Here is a 24612-nt window from a genome sequence, read left to right on the forward strand (position 1 = left end):
TTTGGGCTAGCTTTTTTTTCTCTGTTTTTTGTGGGCTAGATTGCCCGGGTAACTTTAAGAGCCGATGAACATAGTGAAAACTATATAGGTCGTGATTTTTTTTTCAGTAAAATTTGGCTTTTCGCGTTTTGAAGTTGTCCTTTTTTTGTTGAACTTCCCTACCGAACAGCAAAAGTCTGAAGGTCACGAAAAACGTGATTGATTTCTAATTTCGAATCTGAATTTTTTATTTTTAATAGTAATGAACGTAGCGAAGGCTCTTTTATAGGTCTTGCTGATTTTTTTTCAGGAAAAGTCGCTAATAACTACAGATGCGCATTCATACATCTACAAAAAAATGTTGTCCAATTTGCCTATATTACTATGATTGTCGATAATGCCCGAAATATAGATTTACGTTTATCCTTGTATCACATTACGCAGAAAAAACTACACTAATTTGTAACAAAAACTTGTAGCTTTTAATGACTATAGTCGGAGCATTCTGTTGTATTTGCACAGTAACCAGCTATCCTTATTGTTGTTGTAGAATGTGTTGCTCTGCTGTTTAGAGTGTGAGTGGGCTAGCTAGTAGGCAGCAGCAGCAGCAGCAGTCATGATGGAAGTGGCCATGGCAGGTGCTCCAGGTTATTACGAGCCGAGTAACTTGAGAGGATACAAAAGCAACCACAGACGCAAGCTTACACCGAATGCCAATGCGGCCAACCACAACCACCCCACAGAAACACATATGATGTCATCAGACCCTCCTAGGACTAACAACTTCAATTCCATGCCCCCCAACCCCAACTTCTCATCGCACCCCACTCCTAGCACAGATAAACGGTTACTACTGCACGACCGCATTGTCATCAACGTCAGTGGCCTAATCTTTGAGACTCAGGACTCCACCCTTTTACAGTACCCGGACACCTTACTGGGCAACAGGAACAAAAGGCGCAAGTATTTTGATGCGGCCAGAAACCAATACTTTTTCGACCGGAGTAGACCTTCATTTGACGCTATTTTATACTATTACCAAAGTGGAGGTCGCTTGAAACGACCGGCAAACGTACCGGTGGAAATCTTTCTGGAAGAGATCAGGTTCTACGAGCTAGGAGACGAGGCTATAATGAAGTTTCGCGATGACGAAGGCTTCACACATGAAACAGAGAAGCCGATGCCTAAGAGTGCGACTCTGAAGAGAGTGTGGCTGCTGTTCGAGTATCCAGAGAGCAGCGGACTTGCTAGAATGGTGGCCATTTTATCCGTAACTATAATACTGTTATCAATTGTCATTTTTTGCCTTGAAACGATGCCTGAATTCAAAGCCTACAAAGAACAAGCTCAGTATAACAACCCTTTCTTCATAATCGAGACCATATGCGTCATCTGGTTCACTTTGGAACTCATCTGCAGATTCAGTTCCAGCCCATGCAAATGGGCTTTCGTCAAAGACTTGATGAATGCCTTTGACTTAGTGGCCATCCTTCCCTACTTCGTAGAAAATTTCTCAAAAATTGTGGGAAGCGAACAGGAAAACAGCAAAACCATGTCGCTCGCTATCATCCGAGTTATCAGGCTTGTGCGTGTCTTCAGAATTTTTAAACTATCCCGACATTCGACAGGTTTGCAAATTTTGGGAAGAACATTACGCGCCTCAATGCGGGAATTGGGTTTACTCATTTTCTTTCTGGGAATTGGCGTTGTTGTGTTTTCAAGTGCAGTTTACTTTGCCGAAGTGGACTCAGATGTCTCCAATTTCAGTTCGATTCCGGATGCCTTTTGGTGGGCAGTTGTAACTATGACCACAGTTGGGTATGGAGACATTTTGCCGCGCACCTTTGCGGGAAAACTGGTTGGGTCACTTTGTGCAATAGCTGGTGTGCTGACCATAGCTCTGCCAGTACCTGTGATTGTGTCCAATTTCAACTACTTCTACCACCGGGAGCAAGAAGACGAAGATCCGGATCAGTACAAACACGTATCCAGCGAGCAAACTGTGCCTCCATCTAGCCAACAATTTCCTCCTAATCCAAATGTAGTTCTGTCGCCAGAACAAGCAGAATATGATATGCCTTTAGAACGTTCCCGCAACTCAAATCTATCGCCCAACTTATATCACAATGAGGCGACTCCGTCGTCGCTCAGACAGGTCAATTCCCAATCAGGTGCTAACTTGCTGCTATCCGAACCAAACCAGTCCTCGCCCGGCTCCAAAAGGAAAAGCAGCGCCGGCTCATCCGTGGACTTCCTCCCAGATCCGATGAAAGATCTCACAGCACCCAAAGTGTCCAGCGGCACTGGCCCTGGAGCTTCTTCCACTACAGTCTTGCCGAACTCAACGGGCCAGGGGGGTCGCAAAGTGTCGTGGAATTCGGGTGCGGCGCCTACGATCTCGGGATTAGGGCGGAGGGTGTCTCTAGTTCAGCCAAAAGTATCGCCAGCAACAAATAACGTCGATCCAGGCAGCGCAATCCGAGACCGCGATGCAGGGAAGAGGATAACTAACGCCACCTCAGCTCCTCCGACTAGGACCGAGACTGATGTTTGATATCCTGGTTAAGACGGACCAATATTGAAGAAATTTGAGCCAGCTGCCTTCACACGATTTTCGTTTCCAATAGGGAAGCTCCAGTTAAGGTACGTTGAAGTTGTACTTCTTGTTGCAATATAAAGATACAATTTCACTGCAGTGATTTTAAATCGTGTCAACTTTTTAATAAGGTATTTTTCTTTAGCACCTTTTTTCCAGCGTACTAAACATCATAAAATGTCGAATTATCTTAATCACACGACCTTTAGTTTTTTTGAACTTTGGCAGGTAACGATAAAGATGCACGTTATAAATGATGAATTTGATTTTTATTAATCATTTTAAATAAATCGAGTGAATCCTCTTTTGGCTTAGATCTAGATCGTGCGGAATTTTTACTCGGCGCGGAATTATCGCTTTCCTTAAATTTTTCGAGTTGTCTTTTGTTGCGAGTTTTCACGGTATCCTCGCTTTCCATTTCATATTTCAATTGGTTTCCGTTTCATATTTCATTTGGTTTCAGTTTCATATTACACCTCTCTATTAACGAAGATGGAGAAAGCGTAAGAAATGATCGTCGACGAAGCTGAAAAAACTTTTCTGTAATGTACTTTTGTCTATAAAATGGAACACGGCAGTTTAATTAGTTTCTATAAAAGTTTTTTTAAGTGTCTAGGAACGAAGTGATGAAACTTATTTAGGTCTTGCTGTTTTTTCGGGAAAGTCAAATTCAATATTTCGCGTCTGGCTTAATGTTAAACGGAATTTGAAAATTACCATTTCTCAAATTGAATTAGTTTCATCAAAAAACGTCAATCATAGAGAAATTCTTGAAACTCTTCGTTTCCCTGAAGTTACCCTGGTTTCTCACTTGTCTAGTGGCTTTCATTCGCGTTTATTTTTTCAATTGCGACTAAGAATTGGCGCCAGATTGGTTACTTGACGTTTTTTTCCTGTAAACAACTTGTATATCTAAATCATTTTGAGCCAAAACGTACTGAAAACTGCCAGAGCACTCTGTGCTACTTGAAAAGTGACCGGCTTCTTTTGTTGATTTGACTTATTTTGGAATGTAAATTTTCATGACAACTAATGGTGAGTATGCACGATAGTTTGTATTTTGTTCTTTCTGAAGACTTAACTAAAAACTTTTATATTATAGTGCGAGTAGATGGCCATATTTAAGTTTTACTGCACGCCTGTTTTAACACATCCATTTTTCAACCGAAACTTTGAAAGATTTGATTGTTCGTTGCTCTCGTGATATTACTGACTGGTTGGCTGGCAATGCAAGCATCTAAGTTATGATATGCGAAGAGGGGGGGGGGGGGGGGTTATAATTTTAAAGCTCAAATTAATTGTTCGTGTCACTTGGATATTTTATGTAGTTAAGAAGCCATTAAAAATTCTATAGCAATCCGCGCAAGAATCAGCCAATCGAGAGATATACCCCCCGTCTTTCTCTTTTACATTTAATCTATTCTATGTACGGTGCTTGCCAAGCTCTATCGTGACTTGTGTGATGACTTGTCTGCTGCCAGAGAGATACTAGCACACTTAAGTCTCTTGAACAGTTTAGCTGAGCCGCAGATCTCAAGCATGAAACTTGACTACTGGTGTAGATATTTGTGCCAACTTGTGAGTTTTTTCTCTACGAATCCTCTCGTAATCAAGAAAAATTCGAGCTTTTTGTGCTTGTGCCAACACGAAAAATTAAAAGCACTTGCGAAGCACTTTCTGGTAGAAAAACATTCTATATTCGAAGTTTTCTATATTTTGTCAAGTGTTTTGGCTCATTATAAGAATAACCACTCCGTTCGAGCCAGTCGTTTTTTTCTCGTTTTGCCGAACTTGTTCACGCTGCGTTATAATTTCAACTTGGAATGCCGCCATCCGGCTCTATTCGCCACAGAGACATAGGAGGATTGCATTCTATTTCGAATACAAACGGAGTATTGGATTCAAACACATCCCCTCTAATGAGTTCCTCGCCACAAACCAATCCCCTGATGAGCTACCGACACTTCTGCTACCTGTGTGATCTGCCTCGCATGCCCTGGTCGCTGCTCTACGACTTCACTGAACCCGTGTGTCGAGGCTGCGTGAATTACGAAGGAACCGATCGAATCGAGAGCGTCATAGAAAGCACTCGATTCATGAAGAACCACCTTTACTCGTTGCGCAGAGGAGGAGGAGGAGACCCTTCCAACTTAGAATCATCTTTGGACGGCATCGATAGCCCGTGTGGGCCACCATCTCTCGCAAATGGCGGTGCGACCACCTCTACATATTCGAAGCCTGACTTGCTCAATTCGGTTGCTCTGATGAACAGAAAGCGTCTTCAAACCAACCAAATTCCACCAGCAGTGGTGCACAAAAAGGAACAAACGAGTAGTGGCCTTGGTTTGAGACAACGTGCTGTCAATAACGCCCAAGCCATCAAGGACACGTTGAACGTCTGCTGTCCCTTCCTGATCCGCTACTACAACACGGGAACTCGATGTCTGGCAAAAGTCCTGAGCTTCAGTGCCAGCTCAAGTTTCGGCCTAGTTGTGTTGGTTGAGTATCCTTTGTCGTCCGGTCAGAGGTTCCATTCTTTAGTTGAAGTTGTCCGTGCAATGACTAATGACAATCCAAATATCGAAGCCCTTGTGAAAGGCGCGTATGTTGCGTTCCCAGAACGATTCTTAGAGTATCAGAAAAATCTTGAAGACCCCAATTCGTGGAATCTTCTATCAGCGCTCTTGACTGAAGGTGTGATGTCTTTCCTAGAAACGCCGAACCCATCCCTGCTTCCAACCTCGCTTCAAAATACTTCAAGCAACGCCGTTGTGGATGATTCAAGCCAGGAGTCAAGGCCTTCACCACATCAGATGGCTAACGGCATGGATTTGAGCATACGACCAGCCAAAAAACCCAAAACAACTATTGAGATTCAAAGAAGCAACGCAAAAGTTACGAAGTCTCCGTCGCCTGGGGGCGTTGGAGCCAAGCCGCCATTGACGTCTGGAACCATTGACTTGACAAACAATGTCAGGTCATCTACGTCAACAGCAGTTTGTGGTAAAGACAGTATCCAGACGACGATGAGTGTTTCGAGTAGTTGTAGTGTGAGCAGCAACAACAGCACTCCTTCAGTGGGAACTGTGAGCTCATCGGCAAGCTACAACTGCTTCATCTGCAAATCAGTGCTTGAGGAGAGTCACTTCATACAATGTCCGTCAGTGACTAAGCATCGCTTCTGTTTCCAGTGCACCAGCAAGGTCATCGATCAACAGTTCCATGGCCCCACCGGCACTGGCTCTACAACAGAGGTCCACTGCCCGAGCGGAGAGCACTGCCCAGTGGCGGGATCCACCGTCCCCTGGGCCTTTTTCGAATCAGAAATGACTGCAGTCAAAATAGCTGCTTCTAAAACTGCACAAAACTAATAGCAATTTTAAAGTTTATGTTCTGTCATTCTCTACTCAAAGAATTCTCTACTTAAACTATAAAATAATAAAACAACTTAGAGTTAAGGAAGCTCTTGAAATCTAATTTCCTTTTTCATTGTTTTCAAGGAAATATGGCTTGGGTAATTTTGCCGATATATTTTGGGCTTAGTTACTGCTTCGCAGTTTTTGTTTCGATGATAATTGCACTTATCTTTTTTCCGTAAACGACAACTTAAAAATCTTCAAGATCTAAGTGCAATTACTGTCACGCGCAGGCTGCTGTAATTAGGACAAGGGGCGGATCTAGGATTTTCTCGAGACCCTATTTTAATTTTAAAAATTTAGCTCCGCAGGCAAATGTCGAAAAAAAAAACAGGTAATAAAATCCGTTTTTGGGCACTTTTGCGTTTTTTTTTCGGCGCGCTCTCCCCTTTAAAATTAGGGTTGGTTGGCCTAAATTGGATGTCATAAAATAATACATGGTGTGATGGGGTCTGAATTAGGTGGAGTTCATTTGAGGCAGTATTTAAATTTTTGGGGATTCGTGGTTTTCGTCCTAATTTCCATCGGTTAATTTTCGTGTCTTTAAAAGTCGATGAATGTAGTTGAGGTTCTTTATGTGTCGGGATATTTCGCGGTTTGACTTTTTACTTTAAGTTTACTTCATTTCCTTTGTTAAAAGAAAGGCAAACTGCACTATCTAACAGCAAAAATGGAAAGCTTATTAAAAAGTTTCTAAAGTGGATTTAAATTTTCTGATTTCAAAGAGGAATTAAAGTTTTATCTATTGATCCAGTTGTTTCAAATTGGGTCAATTTTGTCACAAAAGTGTCAATCATAAGTTTTTCTTGAAATTAAAATTTTATAGAGCTGTAAGGCCATTTTTTTCTTTGAAATTCGAATCTTCTCAAAAAAAATAAGTATTTTTTTTCTGTTTAATTGCGTTCTTCGCTCTGTTCCAACTGTCTGTTAGCTATGTTTTACTTAAGAAGAAATACACTTTGGGCTTAGGACGTTTAGTTTATTTATTAGTTTCCCAATGCTTAAGTTTCACTTAAGATTTTTTTTTATTAGTTCTTACTTGAAATTTTGAACCATTTTATTTAATTCTCTGTAGAATACAAATTCATGCTAGAAAGAAGGCAAGTTACGCGATCAAATAACTAGTACCAGTGCCAACAAGTGTGATTGGCATGAATTTTCGAAAATGCGTTTTTTTGATGCGCAGCAGTTTAAAGAAATACCAATTGATCCAGTTTTCTCCAATGGGCTAGTTTTTATAAGAAAAGCGTCAATGTGAATTATTTTAAAATTTAAAAAACGAAGTGATATTCACTGATAGAGTTCTTGATGATTTTTTGTTTGCTTTTTTCAGGAACAATTTCTTGAATGCTCTTATAACTACATAAGAGCATACTTCATATTAGTTTACTGTAGGATCCTTCTTTTTGATCATATCCTTGTAATTGATTAGATTGATTGATCTCCTAAGTTTTTCCAGAAAAAGAAATAAGAGTTCGCTAACACAAAATTTAATCTTTAGTGGGTTGACTTGGTTTTTTTCACGTTCACTTCAATTTCATTTCCGCAACGCAAGGCCGTTTACGCTCTTAAAAAACAAAAATGCCAGAGGAGTGTATCAACTTGAATGATTTTTAGTTTCTTTTTTGTTTTTCTTCAATTTATAGACTTCCCTGCGGGTAAAAAAGTTAACGTATCAATCCCGTTTTTATCAAATTGATATTAATTTATCAAAAATGTTACAATCATAAAAGAGTTCAATACATACTAATGTCAGTATTATCATAAACGTTTGTTTCAGTCGTTAAGACCCTGCCGTTCTAACACAAAGAATAAAATTATTTCTATAACAATCTCAAGGATGGGATAATTGTGAAAAACTATTACACCTACGGAGAGATTACGTAGCACACCGATGATACACAAAAGGTTGATAATTTGTTAATGCCCTTTTTTGAATATTTCATTGCCAGTCGAACTTTTTCAAAATTTTAGTAAAATGGCACTACTGTTTTTCGAACCTAACTCGCAAATAAATGTGCTCATTTGGCAGTACTTTTGCTAATATCACTATCTTTTACCATTGGAAATTTCATGGCATCTGTTCTCTGCTTTAGTTGTGGCTAGTGTTTGCCGATTGTTAAGCGTCCATGGCTGAGAGGGAAGGACACGAGACTCAAAATCCCGAGTTTTTTGCTTCGAATCCGACATGTTGCAACAGTTTTACTAATTCGAGGCGTGTTTCTACTTTTTTTTATTTCACTTTATAGAGCTGCTTTTTTGTCGTTTTCTCGCTAATTTTGCGAAGGACAGCTTCACCTCTTTGTGAAATTTAGCTTCTCGAGCTTTTTGGTCTATAGTTTTTGGGATCAGTTAACGCTTCAAGTTTGCTTTAGGATGCATTCTTTGGATGGTTTACAAACCGCAATTGAGAAATTTCGCAAAAATTCGATTCTAGATTGTTCCATATTATCCAATTAAACTTGAAAATATAGTCTGCTCATATTTATCTTGCATTTAAAAAAGTAACTAAAAACGTTAAATCTTAAAGTACTAAAAATTATAAATGACATTTTCCACTCAAATTTTAACCTGTGTAATCTGCTCATCTTTGCAATTGATATTGCAATTCAATTGAGGTCATTTTTATGATCGAATGCATGTGGTGCGTATTTTGTCTCATTGTTGGTACTGAAACGAGAATGAATAAGTTTTAGTTTAATGTCAACAGTAGTAAAGCGATTTTTTAACAAATGCATCCAACATTACTTCTAATCAATATTTAAGTCACGAAAATAATAAAATTTAGTGTATATTTAGTGATGTAAAATGAAAAGCTTCAAATTTTTTTCGTTTGCAGCTGGAACTAGTCTGACTAAAAAAGGGCCGGACAAAATTAAATCTCGAGTTTTCGGTTTCTAACCTGTTTTTGAATGTTTTGAAGCAATTCCAACGAGGATAGCTGGTTGGTGTAATGCAGTTTTCTGGCTTTTGTTTTTCTGAATGCCGTTTTTTGCTGATCATTTTTCAAATTATTTTGATAGAATTCTAGAAAATACTGTTATACGAGAAAACAAGACTGCTCGTATCAGGGCAAAGCCCTGATTGTTCCGACTGTCCTTCAATTGGTATCGAATAGTTTTTGGTAAATTAAGTATTGGCAAAACTATGAACTTTAGGCTGATATTATTTTAGTGTTACAAGAGGACACATACTTAAGATCATGGATTACTATTTTTTTGGTGTCCAATTAATCGTCGTTCGTTTTCTAATGGAGGCTGAAGTAAAATTTGAGCTTTCATATTTTTGCCAGACTATGAACTTTAGGCTGATATTATTTTAGTGTTACAAGAGGACACATACTTAAGATCATGGATTACTATTTTTTTGGTGTCCAATTAATCGTCGTTCGTTTTCTAATGGAGGCTGAAGTAAAGTTTGAGCTTTCATATTTTTGCCAGACTATGAACTTTAGGCTGATATTATTTTAGTGTTACAAGAGGACACATACTTAAGATCATGGATTACTATTTTTTTGGTGTCCAATTAATCGTCGTTCGTTTTCTAATGGAGGCTGAAGTAAAATTTGAGCTTTCATATTTTTGCCAGACTATGAACTTTAGGCTGATATTATTTTAGTGTTACAAGAGGACACATACTTAAGATCATGGATTACTATTTTTTTGGTGTCCAATTAATCGTCGTTCGTTTTCTAATGGAGGCTGAAGTAAAATTTGAGCTTTCATATTTTTGCCAGACTATGAACTTTAGGCTGATATTATTTTAGTGTTACAAGAGGACACATACTTAAGATCATGGATTACTATTTTTTTGGTGTCCAATTAATCGTCGTTCGTTTTCTAATGGAGGCTGAAGTAAAATTTGAGCTTTCATATTTTTGCCAGACTATGAACTTTAGGCTGATATTATTTTAGTGTTACAAGAGGACACATACTTAAGATCATGGATTACTATTTTTTTGGTGTCCAATTAATCGTCGTTCGTTTTCTAATGGAGGCTGAAGTAAAATTTGAGCTTTCATATTTTTGCCAGACTATGAACTTTAGGCTGATATTATTTTAGTGTTACAAGAGGACACATACTTAAGATCATGGATTACTATTTTTTTGGTGTCCAATTAATCGTCGTTCGTTTTCTAATGGAGGCTGAAGTAAAATTTGAGCTTTCATATTTTTGCCAGACTATGAACTTTAGGCTGATATTATTTTAGTGTTACAAGAGGACACATACTTAAGATCATGGATTACTATTTTTTTGGTGTCCAATTAATCGTCGTTCGTTTTCTAATGGAGGCTGAAGTAAAATTTGAGCTTTCATATTTTTGCCAGACTATGAACTTTAGGCTGATATTATTTTAGTGTTACAAGAGGACACATACTTAAGATCATGGATTACTATTTTTTTGGTGTCCAATTAATCGTCGTTCGTTTTCTAATGGAGGCTGAAGTAAAATTTGAGCTTTCATATTTTTGCCAGACTATGAACTTTAGGCTGATATTATTTTAGTGTTACAAGAGGACACATACTTAAGATCATGGATTACTATTTTTTTGGTGTCCAATTAATCGTCGTTCGTTTTCTAATGGAGGCTGAAGTAAAATTTGAGCTTTCATATTTTTGCCAGACTATGAACTTTAGGCTGATATTATTTTAGTGTTACAAGAGGACACATACTTAAGATCATGGATTACTATTTTTTTGGTGTCCAATTAATCGTCGTTCGTTTTCTAATGGAGGCTGAAGTAAAATTTGAGCTTTCATATTTTTGTCAGTTTATTGCTAAAATTTTCATCTGTTAATGTTTCTTCTAATCATCTGCATAGCAAGTGTAGAAATCATTAAATCCTATTTCTCACATTCGCCCACTAAAAATAATTGCCGATATTTGAAATTTGTTGTTCATGACTGGCGCATCAAAGATGTGTATTACGCAAATATTCAGTGCCTTTGATTTAGCCGTTAGCACGGAGTAGGATAACGAAAACACACCAACATACACACAAGAGGCTTTTGATATATATAGAGTTGTGTTCAGAGCACGTATGAGAAATCTAGGATCGTTGGCCAAAGCTGGTTATCCTAATTAAGAAAGCGCCCTCCCCCTAATTGGGCCGTTGAGTAAGACCTTCTGGTGAAGTATGTTTTCCAATTTTCTGAAGTTGAACTACTGTTTTCGTTTTACTGACATGCCAGACACATCTGTATAGTAAACTGGTTGGCTGTGCGATTTGTCCTACCATGACCTGTCCTGTCCATTCAGGTCATTTAGTAGATGATTGTGAAGTAGCAACTTGTACCCAATCATATTCATTAACTAAGGGGCGAGGCAGTGCAATTGTGACCATAGCTGCATGCAGATTACTATGTGTGCAATGTAAGATTGCATGATTGTTGGCACTGAAAGGCAACGACTGTTTCTATGCCGCCGCCGCTGCTGCTGTGGGGTTAAAAACTGAATTGGCACAGTTTATTGGATTGAGTCGAAATGGCAGATGAGAGGAGGAAATAAAGCAAAATAGCCGCAAAGAACTGCTCTCTTTATTTGCCAAATTGACGTCATCATGATTAGCACCTCCGCCATCCAGTGAATTCATCTATCTCCACTCTCAGCCATCATCACACAACACACCTCTCTTATGTGTTGTGGTATGTTGTGTTGTGTTGGTGTGTTAGTTTATCTTTACTGACATTATCCCGTAGTTCAGACCATATCAACTCAGACTTGATTTGAAGCACTATACTCCACACAGAATGACCGGATTGCAGAAAATCCCCCCCCCCCCCCCCAATCAAAAAAGCCTTCAAACAGATCAAAACTCTTCACTGAGCTGTTCAATTTTTCTATCACAGTGTTTGAATACTGAATGATGATTGGCTAATTCAACCGTATGCCATTTGCCCTTAATGTGCTCTTCAGTCTTCAGTTGGTTCTCTGCTAGTTTGCATTCCCCCGCTTCCGCCAACTTCTCTCTGGGGTCGATAGGGACAAAGACAAAGAGAAGAGAACAGAAGAATTAGAAGAAGAAACTGGCAATAGCAGCCAATTTTCATACTCTGCTCTGCTCATTTTAGATCTTGTCTTGTCTCTCTTCTCTCTCAAGACTAGAGGTGCGACGGCGGGCGACGCAGATGGAAATAGGATGCGTAGAGGATTTCTTTTTGATTTGAATTTTATCACGCTTGCCACAAAGGCACAGCTTAATGTGAACAAAGCGCGACGCGGCCGAATTATCTGAGAAGAATTTTTCAACCTCTGTTTGATATGGCTAATATATGCATGTCTTGCTCCGTCATCCAAACATTTGAACGAATACCAGCCAGCCACAAAATATGACCCAGTGAATCTTTTTCAAATTCAATAGCATTTTTCGATCTAAATACGAATTGGACGTACTACAGTGGTGTGCGCAAGATTTTTTTTTGTTGTGGGTTGGTTGAAAACTTTGGTCGACTTTGTTTTAGGTCAGCCTTTTTGAATTGATTATGCTTCGCTGAAGCCCTAGAATGACCAAAACGTCCCATTTTTAGTTGAGCTTCCTCCTCAAATTTAGAATATATTGGCGCCGAATAGGTCTTTAGTTTTTCTGAGTTTTTTGGCTTTTAACGGACATTTTTTTTTGAATCGTAGTTATGCTATCAAAGCAACGTAAAATGTTTCCAAATTTCATGGATTGAATAGCTTGCTGTCAGAGCTTGTTCCTTTCAATATCTCAGCTAAGTATCTTTAATATTCCAGCTGACTAGATGCAGCAATAATCATGATTAATTTTTTTACGCCTGATATCTATGAATCAATTATGTGTGACAAGTTTGCTAACCTTCGAGAAGTTGACTCAACTGCAACTCTGCCATTCTGTCATGTCAAAACTAGAATTTTGAAATACAAACAATTGATTTGCAGATTGAGATAAGGACTTCGCAAGCACACAGCAATCCATATCTTGAACTCCTGATTGACGAATGAAAACTCTCCTATGTAAATTGACCTTTCGTGTTTTCTAAATAGAAAGAGTCATTTTAATTAGGAATAACCCTTGTAAAAATAGCTTAATCAGATGGAAATTATTATGTTATAAATGGCGTGATATATCCGAAGTGGCGTGATGCTCTATCTTATCAAATTATGAAATGTTATATAATCTGATTTACTGAGAGCAATAGAAATACTAACCAGAATCACGTAGAGAGTTGATTTTTACAGAAAATGTCTTCCTTTTCTTATAAGCAGGCTTCTCTAGAAGACCAAAACCACGCATTCTGAAATCTCAAAAGCAGCTGCAGGTCTTTAATTGAGATGCAAAAGCTGTAGTTATGAGACCGTAAATCTATTGTATAACAATATGTGTATTTGTTGTCTAGATGATGATGCCATTAGCTAAGTGGCGAAAACACAAGGCTGCAGATCTAATTTCGAATCCTGTTGTACAGAGGTGTTTAAATTTAAAATCGATGTTAAAATAGAAAAATCACGGTTTTTAACATATAAAGCCCGAGGTTTTTTTTTAATCTTAAGGTAATTTTTAAAATGTATTTATTTTTTATATACTTTTTTTGGCCGCTTAGAATTGCATTTAATGTGGATTACTACTCTATTTTAAACGGGGTTTTCTACTTTTCTACCCTCAGTCGAAGCTGCTATTTGGAAGCTCAAGCGAAATAGATCTCTTACTTTTTTGCTGTTTGTTTTTGCTTGTTTGCAAAGTATAACATAACCTCGCCGGTGTGTAGAAATAAGTTTCTAAACTGAAACTGAAGGTTCTCAACTTGTTTAAATTAGAATAGTTATCTACATTACATGTAATCCTGAACTTTTGCGTGAACTGCATTGGCGTTTTTTTAGAAAGAGCGGGAGAGTGGAGATATAAAGTAGCAGCAGCTGCAGGCAGCTCAACTGTCAATCACTCGCACCAGTCAGTCAGTCCTTAGTTGACATTCTTCTAACATGACCTTCTATACATCTGCCGCCGTCACTGGGCTTCGAAATTGTGGGTCGCGATTGGCTTTGTACATTTCAAGCCAAGCTCTTGGTTTGCACCCTGCGCCGGTGGTAGATGGAGGAGATACTCACATCCTCGGTGAGTAATTATTGCACTATAGTTGATTTTTGAGCTATTTTGCGTCAATTTATGATGCTTTTTTGCCCATTACAAAACAAAAAACTTTGCATCTGCAAAAACACAGAACAACACGTGAATTTTTCCAGAAATTTTCAAAAATGCACATGATTTTTTAAACAATTTTGTTCCGACCATTGCATTGAAAATCGGGAGGAACTTTGTATTCGGATGAGTTTCAGTTTTTTTAAGTTTTCCACGCAAAATCGGGTACCACAAATAATCATCGGAATGGGTCGAGTGATATATCACATTAAAGCCCTTTCAGTTGTGATTCGAACTACATTAAAACAATTTTCAAACAGGTGTCTCAGTGTCAAGAAAAATCGGTTTAAACCGGCTATCCTCCTATGTTTCGCCAATGTTGCAGGGAGCTAAAACAAAAAAATTCAAGATAATATTGTTTTAGCTTTGTATTGTTTTAAGCTCCATATTTTCATTTAACCAAGGGGTTGACGTCGAATTTCCACGTTACGACAATTTATCATCGAATTGGTTGACTACACTAGCGTCAGCTTAGTGAATTAATAAGAACCTTCTTTTTTTTCTAACTTCAGTCGCAATTATTGGTGACACTTTCGGGGCACCTTTACAGCTTTTTGATAGCTTGTGCTTTAACATTCGAATAGTGATAAGTTAACACAGTTGATTCATTTTTCAGAGTAATGAACGTAGTGAGGACTCTTATATAGGTCTGATGTTTTTTTTAGGAAAAAGTATTAAAATGATGATGCACTTAGGAATATATGCACTTTTTGAGCTCAATTGAATTTCATCTGCTGAAAGTGACGTAAATAGCACTCTCCAATTACGAACGTGCAAATGGCGCAAAAATTCGCCAACAATTTCTAGTTTCGAAAGTGGAATTTATTTTATAGATTTCCAGCGTAATCAAAACTTTACTGTTGATCCAGTTTTCTCAAATTGGGTTAATGTTATCAAAAAAGCACCAATCAGAAATCGTTCTGGAAACTCGAAGAGCTTAAAGGTCATCTATTTTATTCTTTCAAATTCGAAAGTTGAGATTTTTTCAACGCGCTCATTACTCTTTTCCAATCTTCGATTGGCCATGTTAAGTTCGTCAAATGAGCCGAAAAAAGCTATTTGTTTCAAACAAAATAACAACAGTAAAAACTCGATTTCAGAAATTTTCTATCTCAATAGATCTTGCAATTTTTTAAAAATTCATAATGAGGTTTTATGCTTTCCAGTTTGTTACATGCAAAGTTAGTGTGGATGCCTTCAGTTTGCTATATCCCAAATTATTACTTGCAAAATTGTGTCTATTTGAATTTGGTGCCACTTTTGCTGAATTGTATTGGCAATTTATTAGCATGGTAGCTGCTTTATTCGTGACTAGTGTTTGTCGGTGGTTAAGCGTGCGTGGCTGAGTGGTTAATGCGTGAGACTCAAATTATCTAGATTGCAGTAGGCTTAGATCGAATCCTAGACCTAGCCCAATTTTTACTAATTCGAAGCTTATTTCTATTGTTTCTTCGTGCAATTTCTAGAGCTGCTTTTTGTCGTGTTCTAGTGTTTGCGAAGCAATGCTTCTATTCTGTGTACCATTTAATCTGTAGCAATTTTTTAAATGAACGATGCACTCAATGCTTCGAAAACTCAATAAGTATAATTTTATAATACTCCTTGAACGCAACATTAGCATAAAGATGTTTAAATGGAAGTTATACTGGAAGTGCTAGGGATCTCAAGTTTTGCTGTCGAAAACCAGCACCGATGTTTTCCTGAGTTGAGGAGGTTCTGATTGAAACCGATGAAAATAGTATTGCTCTTCAACGTTTTCAATCGTCTCAAAATTTGGCATGTTGAACAGAAGAAATACGTGAGCTCTGAGCTCCATACATAACGTTTCTTAAGGATTACAAATCTTGACTAGATACTCACCCCTGCTGGAGAAACATGATTAAGAAAAGGCGTCAGAAAAGACAACGCACTGTTTCTATCGTTTTGGAGTTTTCGTAAGTCTTACAGCCGAGGATGAGATAGTGGATGCAATACCTTCGGTTTTTATTACTCCTTACCTGGTACCAATACGGTTGGTTTTTATTTCTCCTTACCTGTACCAATATCATAGGGTAGATTCGCTGTTTTTCGAAACAATTGCTTGTCTGCAATGTTCAACCCATTCTGCAATGTTTCGTTAACGGCTTTTTCGGGTCAGTATGAGCATGCAACTTACTTTCTTGGCCTGTTAATGTTTGGTCAGCAAAACTTTTGATTTTATTGATCATCGAAGGCGCCAACTATCGATTTATTTGGGTTTACTGAGTCTGGTTTCAGTATTACAAATTTTGTCATAGTGTTATGCCACCATGTCGTTTCTTTTTTCGGGTCTGTAAATACTGCAGGTATGATGTTGTCTCGAAAACTTATCACAACTCCATTTTTGGATACTCGTCGGTCATCGAAAAAAGATGATATAGGAGTTTTGGTTATGGTGCTCGACGCCACCGATTCTTCTTTGAACGTCTCCAAAGACTTCCTCGGAGAATTTTCTCAGATTTTCAGAAGCTTCGCCGATATATAATTTTAGGAACTTTCCGTTGGCCTTCAAGAGTTTCAATCAAACGAATTGCAGACTGGAATATATATATATATATATATATATATATATATATATATATATATATATAAAACATGCTTTTCAAGTTCTGCAGTTTTTTGTATTTTTGAAGATTTTGATTCCAAAAAGCGCTAAAATACTCAAAGTAAACTAACGTTACTTATATAAAACTAAGTTTATTACGTTTTAAATTAAGCTATTGTAAGCTTTCAAGCAGTTAAAGTAAGACTGCTTGCTCGCTTTGTTCGCTCGAAATAAGGCGAAAAGTCAAAAATTTCTAACCGGATTGATAAATCATTCAACCCAGTCCGATGATTATTTGTGGTACCTGATTTTGCGTGGAAAACAAAAAGAAAACAAACAATTGCCTCTTACTGTGCAAATTGCACAGAATTTTCCGACCATAGACTTTAAAAAACTACGGTTTAGAAAGTTTTTTTTTCCAAATTAGTGTTGTTTTTTTCTGCTTGGTGTGATGAAAGGACCTGAGGTAAGACTATAATTTAACTATTTTATACAGTCATAGTACTATAGGCAAATTGGACATCAATTTCTTAGAAAAGTGACTAAAAACCTGAAAAAAAATAAATAAAAATTAAGTTGTGAGGGCTCTTATATGATAAATAACTCAACCCAGTTCGATGATAATTTGTGGTACCTGTTTTTGCGTGGAAAACAAAAAAGAAAAAACTAAAACACACCCGAATACAAAGTTCCTCCCCATTTCATTGGTCGGATCAAAAAGCATAACAAATGAAACTTTATGAATAAAAAAATTGTTGAATACCTGCCAATTCGCAATTCATTGAAATTTGTCGTGCAAAAATTTGAACGTGGGTAATCTTTTCAATTTTCACTATGCGTACTGGTAGCGTTTCAAAGAGCCGAATACCCGGATAGCCGAAAAAGTTTGTTCCCGGATAGCCGAAACATAAATTCGTTCCCGAAGAGCCGAAAAAAAGTTCGTTCCCTGATAGCCGAAAAAGCAATTTGTTCCCGGATAGCCGAAAAAGTAAATTTGCGCATAGCCATGAAACAATTGTTCATATTACTCAACTGGATTTTTACGTTGAATATTAAAATAACAATTTTATTAAGTTATAGCAAAGCAGAAACAACCGAAGCACCAGACGAGTAGTCCTGTATATTACGAGTTCTTTTTTGAACAGACAGTTTGAGTGCTGTTATTTTACCATTCAATCTTTGTAATTTTTTCAATTGTCTCTGGGGGTCTTGACCCTATTCGAACATTTTTTTTCTTGTTACGCAAACATTCTTCAGGTTCCATTTACCTAATTATGAGCCAATCGAACATTGTCTTTCTGAATTTTTGTTAAACGATTGTTCTAGCCCTCACAGCAGTTTGTGGTTGGCTCTCTATCGAAAACATTCCAGAACTTGGTCAGAAAAAAATGCAGTCGAATCTTTTCAAAGTATTCTGTAAGTTTTTGCAATTGTGGATATCGAGTTTTCAAAACCAGAACATTGGGCGAGTTCACAAACGTTCAATAACAATTTCGAGCTAAAGCTTCTGGCAGAAATGCGAGGGCAAAAAATTGTTTCTTGACTTTTTAAACTTTGATTTAATCTGTAAGCAGTTATTAGGCCCAGTGAACTCACTTTTTGATAAGTGCTGCGTAAAATGAAAATAGCAACCAATAGGACGACTTTCTGGGAAAATTTCTGCTATGGCTGCTTTGAATCAACTTTCCTAGTCGGATAAATCATTATCTGATTTGAAAACTTTGTAAATTTTTTCTCAGATAATTTTAAGCATAATTTGTAATGGTCGCTTGTCTTCCCAGTAAGAAGAGCAAACACTAGCGGAATCTTGCAGTTTTTAAAATCACCAAAAATTATATAAATATTCAAGTACGGGTCTGGCGCAGTCCTGACTGTTCCCTCGCACAAAATAATTTCACATGAAGTTAGCCGTTCCATTAAATTTTTCGCCGAAAAGTTATCACGCCTTTTTTCGTATCATTTGAAAGCAATAATCGTTTTCCGAAGAAGTTTGTCCATTCTGGTGGAGTTTTGACAGCCTCAATGCTCTGTGGAATAGCGGACAATAGTTGTTTTCGAGCGTGAGAAAGAAATGATGGCAAACTATTGAATGGAACTAAGGTGGTGAAATGATCCGGGTTAAATCTGAACTTAATGTTATACGGGTTTTGCCGGAACAAATAAAGTAAATATTCTCATTAGTTGATTTGTTTTTCCGGAAAAGACAGCCGTCTATTACTTTATTTTGACGGCTAGGATGTGAGCTAGGTTGAAAGTAAAATTAATATCAGTTATATAGGAAAAGGAATTAATAATATTATTGGAAATGTTATTTTCGGAAATATTGCTCTTTGTAATTTTATTTGAGGGTTATCAATACCAATTCGTTCAATTAGTTGATCTGCTTTTGCTTTTCGGTATCTAATCTGTTTTTATTTTAAATACTGTGATCCAATTCACTTGCATTATTTTAGGTACATGCGTAACAAATAAAATTAGAAAAATTCATGCGTTAAAAAGTAGTCGCACATTTAAAAAGTAGTCGAACCAATCAAATCTCATTAAATTATTTGCAATTTTGTTGGCTACTGGTCTGCAAAAATTTAGGGATTTTTAATGGCCAATCAAATTTTATGACAACTTACTTCCATTAATTTAGTTAAAACCGGAGATACTTAGTTTTTTGGCTATCTGGGAATGCGGCTCCGTGGGTACGCACCTGCCTACTTTGAAACCAAAAATTTAAGTCTACTTAGAAACCGAAACAGAAATTGTTAAAAAAGGCAATTTTGCTGTTAATAATTTTGCATGCAACCGACTAGATAACGTTTTTGAGTGAATAATACGAACAAACAATGCAGTAAAAAAAATTACTGGAAATGTAATTTTGGTTCTATTGGACGCAAGAAAAAAATCACTAAAACAATCGAATTTGAAAATAAGTGCTTTGTAAACGTATGAACTTTCTTATCGTGTTTTCTGAGAAATGTAATTCATCTTCAATCGACTGAATTGGCAGTCTTCGACGCCGAAAGAAAGGACTGCTTAAACAACCTGATCGATGATTTTTTCTAACCATTGCGCCGTGTGGGTACAAAAAATATGTCATTTGTTAATTAAATACATAGCTGACCGGCACTATAAGTACTGTTTTTTCTCGACACCGTGTGGATTTTTTGGCCGCCGTGTTGTTGTTTTTTTTTCAGTTCGAAGAAACAGTTCGAATCATGAATTCTGCAGTCTTTAATGAACGTGGCTTAGCGGGGGAAAAGCACCCAAACTTGTAGTTTGTCTCAACTGCAAAATGTTTGCGACATAATTTTGTTGTTTGGATACCTGGTAAACAGAAAAGGCTCGATTAATTGAGAGTATTGAGACCTAGAATTCGTCATGGGGATGAAACTCGTGAATTCATTTCTAATGCAGATTATAGCTTGAATAGTTTCGCAAAAAAATAAGTTGACCTTACTGAGCGTTTCATCACTTGAAAAGCTTAATTTTTTACTGATTTGGTTCAAGCTATTGAAAAAATTCGATGGATTTGGGTGCAGTATCTAAAGGGCTTAATGAATCCGTGTAAAATTTAAATGTATTCTTAATTTCATCGCTTTAAAAGCTTGCCTGAAAAAATTCGAATTAACTTCAGAGGTTTGTCGTTTGAAAACATTAATTTTTTGATTTTGTATTGAATCGATTCGAGCTATTTGCTTAAACCTGAACTTGCGACAAGCTATGAAATTTGCATTGAAAATAATTTACATCACTAAAACTTGAATTTGGTATAAATTTTGTTTAAGTTTGGTCGACAGTTTGAATTGATTAAAATCGATTCACGTCTGATTAGGTACCTTAATTTAAGTTTAAAAAAATAGTTCTGAATAGCATTTCAATTCGTGGCTTTGACGATTTCCAATTGATATAGCTCAATAGGTATTTGAGACCTGTTTATAACCACTTGAGCTACTTTTTATTGTAAACTATGCGCCGGATTCTCCAACAAACGCGGAGAACCAAAAACCACATTATGAAAACTGAAAAATAGAGTCTGAGTGAAAAAATGGCCACAAAAGTCGCATATAAAACTAGCGTTTTCCTGTTTTGTTTGAAGAAAATGTGCAATTGCATATAAAAAAATTGGAATATTGTAGGTTTTTTTGGACCAAATAGAGGTCAAAGAGTTCATCCAAAGTTAAAGCTAGTTTAATAAGCTAAAGTTAAAGAGGTTTGTTTCTTTTTTCAAAAACTTTTCTCGGCATTTATATAAAAGAATTCAGTCGACCAATTGATTGCGACTTATATACATTTAAACATCTGCTCGCGTTTGAAAACGTCTTTTATAGTGTTTTGCAGTTGCTTGGGGGGGGGGGGGGGGGTGGGGGGAGGTAGCCCAAGTGTTCATAACGGGGGAGATTACTCAATTGATACAAGCTTTTAATGCTTAAGCGCAGTATTTCACGCTTCTGTTTCTCAATTAGATCGGATATTTTTCGACTGATGAAAATGGTCCAACGAAAGGCAATGCTGGAATTTCCTGGCAAATTTTGGCTATTAGGTTCGGGTGTGTTACTGGCGGCCCTGGCAATGTAAAAAAAGTTTGCGATCAGCGCATGCTCAAAGAGAGCGGACTTTACTCTGCATTTTGCTATGTTTCAGGAAGATCATCAGAGCATAAATCAGGTACAGGACCTCACAGCTGAGAAGGGAGGAATCCTAATTGGGTATCGTGTGGCAATTGCAGAAACAGGAAATATCTGGGCGCCAGCCGTCAATTCTCGAGTATGCGATTTGGCCCTAGTGTTGAGCGCATCAAACTAGTCGGTGTCTCTTAACAGTGGGAAAAATCTGCAGAGGTGCAATTATCATTATCTTGCCTTTTATAACTTAACTGCTTGCTTCTGCACTTGCTGAACTGCTTGCTTCTAAACTTGCTAATTAGTGAAATAGGCGAATCACGCTTAAAAAGGAACGAATGATGGAACATGATTTTCGCTGTTCAGAATTGACAAGTCGAATCAAGAACTAATTTAACCGAGTGAACGACAGCTCTTGGAAATTTAAAGTAATAATAAATTTAAAACTATATAATTTAAATAGGAAAAAGTTAGCTTTCTTTAGAAAATACATTGGTCGGAACTCTCTGTGCCATTTACAAAGGAATCGGCTACACTTGTTATTGTTTTGCTTTATTTATTATTTGTGACATTGGCTTTCATTGAGCTCCGACCAACTGTTCATTTGCTTGAAAGTCACTATTGAATCAAAATGTTCAGTCATTCGGACCTTCTAGTAACATTCTCTAATCTCGACTCAGACTCCTTAATATTCAATTAATTTTGGGCAAAATTGATCCAAACTGAATAACAGATAGATCTTGTTACATATCAACAGGGTGTTTCGGTGTTTCACAATTATATTTCACAATCATAGTTCAACTTAATATTTTTGTCTGGCAGGGCTAGTTGATTGCAGATGTTATAGACATCATACTCTCTCAGGTTTATAAGATGAATAAATTGCCTGCATAGAGGGACTGGAGGCTTCTTAATGGTGATTTTGCACAAGAGTTGAAATGTTGTAGCGATCAATTAAAATTAGATGAATATTGATTCCAGATATTTTTCATTATTTTGGCTTTGTGACAGTTCTCTGCGTCGTGGTTTTGTCAGTGGAACTTGATTGGAGTTGTCAATTGAAAACATTGAAATAGAAGCAGATTAAAAAAACAAATTTTTGGTTGCAGCCGTCAAGGTTTCCTATTTCTCGATTTCTTAACCTATTAGTTTTTACAGCTTTGATGATGGAATTTAATGTCTCGACACAAAAATGATGAAATTGTAAGATATAGGCGACTATACCAAATGTTTCTGTTAAATTGCTGACGGAAAATTCACTCGCAGCGATTATTTAGATCAATCTTGTGCAGTGGTTGAAGCGTCGTAATTGGTATAATCCATTTGTCCATTTTTAAGAACGATCCGAGTGTTTCTTTTCAGAACTGAACTTGATCCGGAGTTATGGATGGCTTTATTGCAATTTGTTTTTCAATAGTTTTAGGGTATTCGTCATTGATTGTATTTTTTTCAGTTCAAAATGTTTTTGTGGTGATGTCATATTGTGGCTGATGTTGCTTGGGATCAAAATACATGATTTACAGTAAATTAGCGTCTAGCTGAAGTTCATAATGAATTTTACGGTTCCTACATGGCGGCAAAGATCATTCTGATGGGTTTAATTAAGCGCACCGTAGATGTATGAGTTTTTTCACCCAGCCTTGAGGATAGATCAAATTGTTTTACCTTATTAACGTTTTTCATTACACATGCGACTTTTTCAAGTTGATTTTTTATTGAATTTTTCATGTTAACAACTGGTTTAGCAAAATCACTGAATGATATCATCAGCAGACATTTGGTCAGCATATACATGTTGAGTATATCTGCATTTTTACTCTAGCGATTATTTTGTCCTTACTTGTTTTCCAATTTACTTCGGAAATAAATGTGCTCGTTTGTGGCACTTTTGCTAGAATCACGATTGGTAGCTATTGGAGTTTTATTGCATCTGATCTCTGCTTTATATGTGGCTAGTGTTTGCCGATCATTAAGCGTCCGTGGCTTAGAGGTAAGGAAGTGATACTCCTAGTGTTTCTCGATAGTGTTTGCAAAGCGCAGCTTCGCCTCTGTGTAATTGATGCTCCCCGTTCTAATTTTAAGCGGAAATTAGTATTCATGCTGGCTGTAACAAATTTTGAGTTTTTGTTTTGCTGACCTTCGTTTTTTTTTTTGCTTTTTTTCGCTTCGTGTTTATTCAGCCTTAAAAATTTTGGCTAATTTTTATGGGCTTATTCGCCTCATGTCGTTTGAAGAGCGATGATAAAATTTCATTCGCGTATGTGCTCGTTTGTGGCACTTTTGCTATAATCACGATCTGTAGCAATGGAAATTTCATTGCATCTGATCTTTGAACTGTTAATGCTGACATTTCGAGGGGGATCTTTGAACAGTGTCGTTTGGTTTTGAGGGCGCTCACCGGGCTTGATTTGATTTCTTGCGGAGCTTAGCCAAGTGGAAAAAGTAAAAAAGGTTGTGTTGGTGTGTGCGTGAATATAATAAAAAGTAGAAGCAATCGGTCAGAAGCTGGCGGAGGCGGAATGGGAGGGAGGGCTTCAAATATTTTTTGCTCTGGATTGATTGCTTTTTTTCACATGCTATTCAAATGCTGGCGTTGTAGATGTAGTCAAGTGCACTGCCGGCGCAAGAGTGATATCCATCCTTTCCTGAACTTATGTTCTGTCTCGTTCTAACTTTATCTGTCTACGTCCCCAACTATCGCTTTAAGGCCATTTTCATGCCATCCATCCCATACCTATACACAGCCCACGCTTTCTCAAATCTCTAAGTAAACACACACCCGCTTTCATGACGATGAAAATGGGCTATTGCTTCCCTGGCGGCTGTCAGAGCAGTTGGCGGTAGTAAAGGGGGGGGGGGAGGGGTAGCTGACGAATATGAATGAAAGGAAGAGTGGGAGAAAGAGTTAGAAGGAGAATAACACGGGGTAACGAGGGGGGATGGGTGGGATGAAGTTAGGAAGTTGCGACTGCATGGGGCGTTTGTTTCTGTTTGTAGTTAACTACACTTTCATTTCCTCTCCCATGTTTGTCCTCCCAAGCCCCGCCCTAGTTGACCGACTACACAATTGCTATTATTGAAAAAGAATAAGGTCGTCTAATTTTGACCTTTCTGCCCGAAATTTAAAAGCACGCACAGTTTAAAACTCTTACTTAGGTGCAATAAAAACTGGATCAATTTTTAAGGACGATCAATTAAGAAGTTTGAATGGAATATAGTTAAGGCTTAGTCATATGTGAAGTGTAAAAATTAATCTCAACTGTCATTCTCAACGGGGTCATGTCAATTG

The 24612-nt window shown here is 37.4% G+C and overlaps 2 protein-coding genes across 6 annotated transcripts in view; both read left to right on the forward strand.

Annotated features, from left to right (window-relative positions):
• Nucleotides 1-21725, forward strand: part of LOC134840433 (potassium voltage-gated channel subfamily A member 1-like) — a 28662-nt gene extending 6937 nt beyond the window's left edge. For 3 of the 5 annotated variants that reach the window (XM_063856223.1, XM_063856222.1, XM_063856226.1), the window contains 3 exons: nucleotides 552-2622; nucleotides 13832-14066; nucleotides 21346-21725. In XM_063856223.1, coding sequence (XP_063712293.1) covers nucleotides 596-2533 — 1938 coding nt within the window. In that variant the 5' untranslated portion in view covers nucleotides 552-595 and the 3' untranslated portion in view covers nucleotides 2534-2622; nucleotides 13832-14066; nucleotides 21346-21725. Of the gene's footprint in view, nucleotides 1-529; nucleotides 2623-3038; nucleotides 3121-13831; nucleotides 14067-21345 lie in introns of those variants that run through there. The other 2 variants (XM_063856225.1, XM_063856227.1) reach the window with 2 other exon arrangements.
• LOC134839128 (interferon regulatory factor 2-binding protein 1-like) lies at nucleotides 3917-6064 on the forward strand. Its single transcript, XM_063854571.1, has one exon. The coding sequence runs from the start codon at nucleotides 4399-4401 to the stop codon at nucleotides 5944-5946; it is 1548 nt and encodes a 515-aa protein (XP_063710641.1). The 5' UTR covers nucleotides 3917-4398; the 3' UTR covers nucleotides 5947-6064.
• Nucleotides 21726-24612: the final 2887 nt, after the last annotated feature.

Source organism: Symsagittifera roscoffensis, chromosome 2 (assembly GCF_963678635.1).
Source record: "Symsagittifera roscoffensis chromosome 2, txSymRosc1.1, whole genome shotgun sequence".
Classification (NCBI taxonomy): Eukaryota; Metazoa; Xenacoelomorpha; order Acoela; family Convolutidae; genus Symsagittifera; species Symsagittifera roscoffensis.

Bases quoted from the DNA above. Each gene is read 5' to 3' on its own strand.
- LOC134839128 (XM_063854571.1), top strand. From the start codon at position 4,399: ATGCCGCCATCCGGCTCTATTCGCCACAGAGACATAGGAGGATTGCAT.